The sequence below is a fragment of the Octodon degus genome, unplaced genomic scaffold (assembly GCF_000260255.1).
Source record: "Octodon degus isolate 3935 unplaced genomic scaffold, OctDeg1.0 scaffold00119, whole genome shotgun sequence".
Taxonomy (NCBI): domain Eukaryota; kingdom Metazoa; phylum Chordata; class Mammalia; order Rodentia; family Octodontidae; genus Octodon; species Octodon degus.
Genome location: NW_004524695.1, coordinates 2,510,193 through 2,519,800, shown reverse-complemented (window position 1 = coordinate 2,519,800; position 9,608 = coordinate 2,510,193). Strand labels below are relative to the sequence as shown.

At 44.6% G+C, this 9,608-nt stretch overlaps 1 protein-coding gene across 4 annotated transcripts in view; it reads right to left on the bottom strand.

Moving 5' to 3' along the window:
• The window catches only part of Ripor2 (RHO family interacting cell polarization regulator 2), a 220,350-nt gene that overhangs the window by 113,202 nt on the left and 97,540 nt on the right, over positions 1-9,608 (bottom strand). The window contains exon 1 of one of the 4 annotated variants that reach the window (XM_023699980.1): positions 2,920-3,120. The exons of the other annotated variants lie outside the window; for them this stretch is intronic. Coding sequence (XP_023555748.1) covers positions 2,920-2,980 — 61 coding nt within the window. The 5' untranslated portion in view covers positions 2,981-3,120. Of the gene's footprint in view, positions 1-2,919; positions 3,121-9,608 lie in introns of those variants that run through there. 4 annotated transcript variants of the gene reach the window in all.

Sequence of the window (9,608 nt, the reverse complement as noted above, 5' to 3'; positions counted from 1 at the left end):
AAAACAATAGCTAAAGCAGAGGATCTCAGAAAAGCAGTTAAAAAAATGCATCACAAGCGTGACTCATTTCTTTCTTCTCCCATCTTTATGTGATCCCACAGGCCACTGAGGGAACATAGTTTCCTTTGTAAATGTGTCCCTCGGCAGGCAGTATGTGGTTGCCCTGATAAAGAGCTTCTCAGCCTTTTCTTTTTCATTGCACAGGACATGTGCTGCGTGGAGAGCTTTCAGCTATCTTGGGGGCCCTGAGTGAGGCCTAGAACAGGCGTGGATTCTTCAGCAGAAACAAATGTCACTGTGCAGAGAACAGCTTTTAAACACGAGACCTCAGAGAACGTACAGCCAACATCCTGGGGTTGATGAAGAACGCGCCTGGAGGAGATCAGGTGACCTGGGCAAGTTTCTACAGCTACCAAGTGGCTGCAGGGCTGGGGCAGGGCTGGGGCGGGGCTAGGGTGGTGCTGCCCCAGCCCTGACAGCTCATCCAGCACTGCTTCCACGGCAGGAAGCCGCTGCAGTGGTGCTCATAAACTGACACTGTGTAAATAAACCTGCTTTGAATTTACTAGCCTAACCAGACAAGTAAAAAATGCTGGCTTCATGCAAATGTCTTGATTTTCTGAATATCTATTTTGCTAAATACTGTAGGAATTAGTATTTATGATTTAGGCACTGCTCTGAACGCTTCCTGATGATGTTTGTGCTCCTTTTTTTTGTAAGTGGGAAGCTGAGGCACAGAGAGATTAAGCGACCTGCACAGCATGACACAGGGGAGTCATTGCACAGCCCAGGCAGAAGCTATCGCCTGTCCAGAAGTGGCCTATTCCCAATACAAAAGTGGCTGGAAGTGACAGGATCTCACCTCACTTAGCAAACAAGAGTCTCTGAAAGCGGAAGATATACTGGATGTTGGCTTTGTAAGATTCCCTCTGCAGTCTGCATGATTAAGTTAAATAAAATTATTGGTTTGGAGTCAAGTGCATCACAGGGAAGTTCAGTGACATGTCATGATCTGCATTGTTGATCCTCCGTGCAACCCAAGAACCAGTCCATGCCTCTGCACTGGGGAGAAAACCCAACGTAGCCTATGCCCAGGCAATACCAGCAGAACCAGAACTGGGGTCTCGATCTCCTCTGACCCCCAGCTTTCCTCTGCATCATGGTTGCTGAGGTGAAATTGGTCACCCTGATAGTCACCAGGGATCAGGCCCAAGATGCTACAGGGTCACCATCATGTCCTGCTCTTCAGCATGAGGCCTCTATAATTCAGTGTGAGAGCATTGTAGGGTGGAGCTATAGGTGGAGCTGTGTGGCACTAGAGCTGGCAGAGAGAGAGACAGAGAGAGAGAGACAGAGAGAGAGACAGAGAGAGAGACAGAGACACACAGAGACAGACACACAGAGACAAAGACAGAGACAGAGAGAGAAAGACAGAGAGAGAGAGAGAGAGAGAGAGAGAGAGAGAGAGAGAGAGAGAAAGAGAATATAATTCTTTGGGGAAAGAAAAGATGGCCCACCATATTGGAATGCCATTCCTGGAGGGAGGGTGAATGACTACGATACTGCCTGATTTTGACTTCTGTTCCTGGTTGTGAACATTTGCCAAATGGAGAAGAAAGGTGGTATCCAAGTGGGTATAACCAGAGCAAACATCTTGAGGTAGCAGTGAAGGAAAGCCCAAGAACAGAGCCTAAGACCCAGCTCTGAAGCAGAGCCGCGTCTCAACGACTGTCACCCAAGCGAAGGCGTGGTCTAGAGCCCAGCACACAGCAACCGAGCTTTCGGAGATATTCTTCAAACTGATTTAAATTGTGGTTAAAAAACACAAGGGATGATTTCAAATATTTCTGGAGTAGAATAAAATAATGGAAAGATGGTCACCAACTGGAGGACTAGTTTATAAAATATCTTACTAAGATATTATCTTTTTCTTTAATAAACCTGTATTACTTGTATAATCACCACACAACACACTACTGCTTAGAAAAATATTATTCAATGGAATTTTTAAAATTCCCAAATATGGTTTCTTATAGAAAATAACTAAATTTTGAGATCCTTGAATCCAGATTCTCCTTTATTTACGCAGTTTCACATTCTAGAAAAGCTCTTGCTTGGGGCCCAATGTTACAGGCGGCGTGGAGGAGAATGCATGGATTACTAGATTGTCCATTTAAAATAGCAAGTCTGGGCTAGCAGTATAGCTCAGCGGTACAGCATTTACCGAGCACACATAAGGTCCTGGGTTCAAGCCCCGGAGCCACGGTAAATAATACATAAATATCAAGTCTTATGGACAAATTGCACTGCAAAATCAGTTTTGGAAAACTGTGACTTGGAAGTGGGCACAAAGAGATGGCAGCTGATGTCAGACCCAACAGGATTCAGCATCCCTGCTTAGGAGAGAAGGAAAGGGCAGGGGAGTGGAGGAGTGGGGTGGCACCTACGTGGGAAAAAGAGATACAAGCATGAAAGAAGAGATCTAAAGGTCCAGGTACAGAGGGGCCAGAGCCAGGAAACATCACCGCCTGAGAGCCAGGGAGAACTGTGTCCCATGACACCTGTGGGCCTCCTGCCCCAGCTCACTGCAGTGTGCTAAGCACTGGGACAGGTTTCCCCGAAGCTGTCAGATAAGGCAACAGAGAAAAGGGACACTGGGAAAGATTTAGTGGTAGTTTCTGACCTGAACTAAAATTTTATCTTGTTATAACTTTAACAAAAAAAAAAATTAGAAACTGCTCAGTTCCCTTGCACGCCAGGCCCTGACTGTGGCATCCCCTGGTGCCTACCCTGGTGCCCACAACAACTGTCCATTCAGAACACTTTCACAACATTCCTCTCCCATGGCAGGCAAACCTTTCCAGCAGTGTGGAACAAAGCAAAGCCCCAGCGTGGCTCTAGCTGGAGAGCTGTGTTTACCTTCTCCAAAAATATCATCCTCTTCATCTACGAGAAGCTCCTCAGGATCAACGAACTGCATCCTGGGGAGGAGAGCAGGCAGGAGGCAGCCGCAGTTCCTGGGTCCCCGAAGCCACACTGCCCCAGCCGCTTCCTCTGCTCTCCCCAAGGGGTTGCCCAAGCTCCTGACCAAGCCAGGGGAGGGCGCTTCCGCCTCTGCCCTGAGAAAGTAGCTTCATTCACGTGAACAGGCTTCTGCAGCCTTGCCACAAGCAGAGTGAATTCCAGGTGAGGTAATTCTCCCCACTGAGAAGAAAGCATTCTTGGAAGGGGCTGCGGATGCAGTGGGATCTGAAATGCAGATAGCACTCCAGTTTGAGTGCAGCAAGAGCTTTGTATTTCAAAGCAACCAACTTTCATATTTTCTTCAAGAGTGCAGTGGGCGCTTAACTCTTGAATATGAGTTGAACACAATGAGTAGTGTTGAAAGAGACGGTTCATATTTCTCAGATCTTAGTTGGCTTCAGTGACAATTTATCTGTGAGTAAAGTAAGCCAGTGTGGGGAACCAAAGTGGGCACTGGAAGACAGGCGCTTTTATTTCACTCTGTAAGAGTTGTTTTTTTGAGGGCTGCTTACCATAATATTTAAAGCAAATTAGCTCCAATCCAGGCTGTCATTGGCTTGATTGAATTTATAGTCAGTGAACAGAAAACTGGTTTTGCTCAAACAACTTTCATTTCACAGTATTTATTCAGTCTGATATTTCAGACTTTATCACTAACAAGAAAGAAGAAACCAACTCAAAAAGCAGTTCCTCCCTTGGAACTTGCATCACTGCCTCACACTGCCTGAAGCGAGTTAAGTTAAGCTTTTTGCGCTGGGCAGGCCTCAGTCTCTCTGGACTCCGCTGCAATTGCAGCTTGGGGTTTCCCAGTCTCTCAGCAGGTCCACACCTTGGGAAATGCAAATGAAGGGGTGGGGAGGGGCTGATGCCGGAACTTTATTTACGTCAAGTTTTCCTCCAAGCTGAGAGCCTGTCCCTTCTCTGATGACTGCTCCCTTGGGGTATATGGGAAGTGGAGTTCCCTGGAAGTCCATCACTGTGAGTAGGTAGCTCCAGAGGACACAAATTGGTCTTGAAGAGCTAGCTATGCACCAGCTGAGGGTTCTCATGTTGCTGGGGTCCTGTCAGAGGCTCTGAAATCTGGGCAGCAATGGAAATCATCCTTCAGGGAGAGCTGGGAAACCTGTCCGGTATTTGTGGGGTACCAGAACTGGGGGTTATTACCAGTATCAACTCTTGTGCTGCCCAGGGCTAGGACGAGCAAGCTCCCTGCAATGCATGCGTCAGTGGCTAAGGAGTTGATGTCCAGCTCCAAATGCCCAGTGGCCCCCTGGATAAACTCTGTGAAGCAGACATCTTTTGCCGTCCCTCTCCACAGATCTTCTTTGGGTCCCTCCTCTTTGACCCTCTCTTACCCCAACCCTAATTCCCACTTAAATGCTTTTCTGCTCAAAATAGTTCCATAAATGAATAAAACAGAACCAAGTGTGGAACCCTGCCTCTGGATTAGATTTCCTTCCTTCTGTGGCTGAGATGAGTGATGTCGCTGGAGCCCATCACTACATTTCTTCATCATTGTCCTGTTCCCTTGGTTACCCTGCTTCACAAGCTGGGTGCAATCATCCCATTTTATAGATGAAGCCAGGAAAGATCTGAGACCTTAGATGCAGCAGGCAGGCAACAGGCAGATTTCCATAACTTCAGAACTCACTTCATTGTCCATTTCTTTTTTTCTAAATAACTTCATGGAGTGGCTTCAGACTGTCTGGGTCACTCTAAAAATCCTTTACCATGTCCCCCAACCCCCACCCCACCTCAGAACCACCAAGTTCTCAGCCATCCACTTCTGACAAATAATTTCCTTACCTCTCAATGGGTAAAACTGTGTACTCCATTGACATACGGAAGACCTTGGCCTTGGTACTTTGGAATATGATCTTATATGACATAGGCATGGACACACAGGGAGACCACCATTTGGAAATGAAGGCGGTGGTCTACAAGCAGAGCAGTGCCACTGACTGCCATCAAGCCACCAGCAAGTTGGGGAAGGGGCACGGGCAGGTTCCCCCTACATTTCAAGGAAGGAACTAAGCCTGACCACACCCTGACCCCAGACTTTTAGCCTGTAGAACTCTGGTAATAATAAATTTCTGAGGTTTAAGCCCTTCATTCCTCCAGTTTTGTGACTGGTTATGGCAATCCTATCAAACTAAGACTTTCCTCACTTGAAAGGATCAGGGATTTGAAACTTGTAGGAATTTGAAACCTTTGCTCAAGGCTCCCCTTTTCCTATCTCTTCTATCAACTTGGGAACTATTGTTCATCTTTGGGGCTTAATTTAAGAGCCACATTGTGTGTGAAGCCTTTCTGACATTCCCAGATGGAAACACTCACTCCTCCCCAATTTTACATTCGCTCTTCACTCCGCATGAGCCAGGGTTGTTGCTTCTTAAACTGTGTCCACAGAATGATGGGCAGAAAGACATCCATCCATTCAGTAGATTGTGGGGAAAGGCATGTGTTATTGTTAATTGAGACATAGTAAGTGTATTCTTCTGTGGGATGAATCATGACATTTCAGTATGTGTGCATAGCGTGTAGTGATCAGATCAGGGTAGCTGGGACAGCTATCACCTGCACACCTATCACTGAAAGGGGGAAAGCTTGCCAGACAAGTCTACCAAAGCCTTGCACAGTTTCCTGAAATAGGACTGAAGGCAATGAGAGAAACTGTCCACTAAATGAATCCATTCTTTCCACCAGGAAATCAGAAGAACTCAGCAAAAACAATAATCTTTCTGAAAGGACATATTGGGTGTGGATGGCTGGCCAGAGTCATGGGCTAACTGCTGGGAGTGGTTAGCTTGCACTCCGTGAATTTTAAGAATGGCATAAATGTATGTTCTGGGATTTGACGGTTCTGAGGTTGAATCCTGACTTTGCTATTGAATTTGACTTTGAATGTGTAGCATGGAGTAATAATCTGTGAACTAAGGGAAACGCAGACCTCTCCCCGTGAATTACCACAGATGAAGGTATGATCTGCATCCCTTGTGCCACGCTAGTTATACCAACACAACTTCAAGACACAGTCCCTGGCTCTTCACTGTAGCCCTACCACAGCCTCTCTAGTAAAGTAGCTGTGACTGCCACTGATAATACAACTGCCTCTCAGGTTTGGGTGATACGTATTGATTGAGAGAGAATCACTTTCCCTGTGACCCTCCAATCAGGATTGCAGTAGATAGAGGTCATAAGCAGTCTGTCACTTCAAAAATTTCAGGACAATTTTCTTCATGTGGGAATACAGGAAAAGACAGGAGTGGTGGAGGAAAGGTGCAAAGAGAAATAAACTCCGAGAATTTAGGAAAAATTACAATTGTTCTCCTTAGTCTATTCCTTTATATCCAGAAGAACATCTGTGTTCACAGAAAGAAGGCCAGACGAGGAGATTCAAATTCTCAGTTTTGTAGGAAAGGTTTAAATCTCACCCAATCCAGATCTTACCATAGCAGGTTGATTTTGGAGTATTAATTCCTGGGAGCCAAGCCAAGGAATGATAAGAAATATTGTTATTGAAAAATTGGATGATATTAAACTGGTACCCAATTCTTTCATATACCATGTGATTTTTAGTTATTTTTGTTTAAGAACTAAGTGGAAACCTTGAGTTGTTTTCACTAAATCAGTATGTATTAAGTCCTGGGGCTTGAACCTATCACCATGTCCATGGGAGACAAGTGTTCTTCCATTGGCCTATGGCTCTAGGGCTTTAAACTTGGTTTTTGATGCCAATTTCTAGTGTGACTTTTGTCATATGATTGAAAAAAAGTTCAAAGCATCAGGTTATACATTAGAGATAATGCTGACAAGACTTTTAGAAAATTTTCCTTGCCATAAAAATCAAGAAAAAAATACTAGTAAATAGTCAGTATGAACTTTTTCAGAATTTGGAGATCAATCAGAAGCTTGCAACAATCCAGAAAGCATTTGTTTAAGAAAAATGGCTGAGTTTCAGTAGAACAGTGAGTTTTGTGGAAATATCATTTGCCCTAGTTCCAAACTCTTTCTATTGCTACATGGAAGTCTTGAAAAGGAACAGCCTGCAATCCCAGGGAAATCTGCAGCCTGGACAGCATGGGTGAGCCACGGGGCTGACAGTTATTTAAAGCACCATTCCCCACAAATTACAATTATCATTATCTACTGGTGGTACCTGAAAGAACTTCCAAGGCTACTTTTATTTAACCTGACTCAGACCTCCCCACCAAGAACAGCCTTTTCCCTAGCGCTGCTTGTTGAAAATAATCAAAGGCCATTGCTGAGCACTGCGGCTTCCTGAGGGGGTGGGTAAAAACTGGAAGCAAACAACAGGTCAACCAAAAGCTTCAAAGGAAAGTTGGAGAATGAGATGACCATAGGGAGCTTTTTAAAGGCTATGACAGGGCCAGCCAAATAGCTCAGTGGATTAAAGTGCCTGCCAGCAGGCACAGGGGCTGGGGGTTCAATCCCTGGGCCTACAAGTAGCAGCCCCACCCCTGGGGTGCACTGAGACAGCAATTGAGACTGGGTGTGGTGGCACACACCTATAATCCCAGCTCTTGGGAGGCTGTAAACAAGTGGATCACTATGTGTCCGATCTAGTAGTGAGACCCTGAACACTCTGTAGACCCGTCCCTAAAATATAATAAATAAATAGACAAACAAATAAATAAATAAAAGCTATGACTTAGTCCTGATATTATGCTCTGCTGTCCCAGTGGGGCAAGCATGTACATGGCTGTGTTCATGCCCAGAGTCATGAGCTGGCCACTCAGCCAACCAAGGAGAAGTTTCAGTGAGTAGAGATTTTACAGAATTATTTCAGAAAAGTTAGTAAACAAGCAACAGAAACAGTATTGTGGTTTGAGTTTGTCTTCCAGAGTTAATGTGTTGGCAACCGAATCCCCACTGCAATAGTGTCGAGACTGTCAAGGGTGCTGTGTTCCTACAATGGATTAGTGCTACTGGTGCAGGAGCGAGTTAGTTACCATGTGATGAGCAGGCTCCTGACAAAAAAAGTGAGCTCTGCCCTCCCTCCTGCCCTCCACAATGCTCTTTGGTCTTTCCCTTCCACATCGGAAGGCATCAGGGAGTCCTTCTCCCTTAACCAGGTAGCACTTAGCCTTCAACACTGTAAGATCTAAATGTTTATTTAAAAATAAATAAATAAATGACTTACTATGAGGTGTTCACTATAAAGTGGACTAAGACAAAGAGGAACAAAAACTTTTAGAGGTGGGAGATCTGGTTTCCAAGGTTATCATGTGATTTTTAAAAAAAAATATGTCTGGTTTTTAACAAAAATTGACATGATGTGCAAAGAAACAAGAAAGTATAGCTCAATAGGAACCCCCTGGACAGTCTACATGTTTGGCTTACGAGCTAAATGCTTTAAATCCTTTATTTCTTTAAAATACATTCAGAAAAGGTGATCTTGTCTAAGTGACAGAGGGAAAGAACAGAACCTGACAAAACTGTGGGACACTGTCAAGTGCCCCAAAGTGTACATAAGAGGGCTCATCCCCATAGGAAGAGTCTGGTCTCAGTGATCACCTTCTTTCTACCAGATATCTTTATCACACAGAATATTTAAGGGATGGTCAGGAATCTTTCTCCATTGATAAGTTTCAAATGAAAGTTCATTGATTTATCTGGGAGACTGGCTTAACAATTAGAGTAAACAATTTAATGAGGAAAACTGAATGGAAATATGGATTCATCAAGAAAAAAGAATAATGTGAATATTCAAAAATCAAAGAGCCTTCTTGTGTACTTTTACATGGAAATGATGATATCTCTATGTATCACTCTATAAATATATTTTTTGTGACTTTTAAAGCTGATGATATCCTAGTGCTTGGGTGGCTAAGGCAGGAGGATCCCCACACATTCAGGACCAGCCTGGGCTACCTAGTGAGCCACCAGCCTGAAAAGATTCTGTTTCTGAGGCAAGACAAGGCAAGACAAGACAAACTTTCAGTGGTTTGATCTGGCTTCTGGAATGGTGAATTACACAAGTGGAATTTGACCTTTGATGGTGTTTTATGGCCGGTTATGTGGCAAAAAAGGATGAGAACTTAAGGTCCTAAACATGAAGCCACCAGCCATCGGTATACAGGTTCTTGGGAAAGCCTGAAGTGGAAATGGGTCTCACAGTGCAGCTCAGGCTGTCCTTGAGCTTCCTTTGTAGCTCAAGCTGGTCTTGAATTCAACATTCTCCTGCCTCAGCCTACCGAGTACTGGGATTACAGCTGTGTGCCATCATGCCTGGTGTAATTTGTCTGGCTTAGCTGGACCAGCTTTGCTTGAGTAATTACACATCTGGATGGCTTGCTTTGGTCCAGATTTTGCAGACCTTATGAAGGTACTTGGAGTTGCCATGGCTGTGATGCATCGTGTTCGAAATTTTTGGGAAAGAATCAAGAATTGAAGATAAACAAGCCAGGCTGCGCCCATCTACTGGACAGGTTGAGGCAAGATGACTTGAGCTTGAGTTCAAATAATGTAGGAAGACTGAACTTCCCTATCAAAGGAACTCATGATTGAGGAGATGGAGCTAACCCTTCCTTGTCCTCATGATGTCTTCAAGGACTATGGCA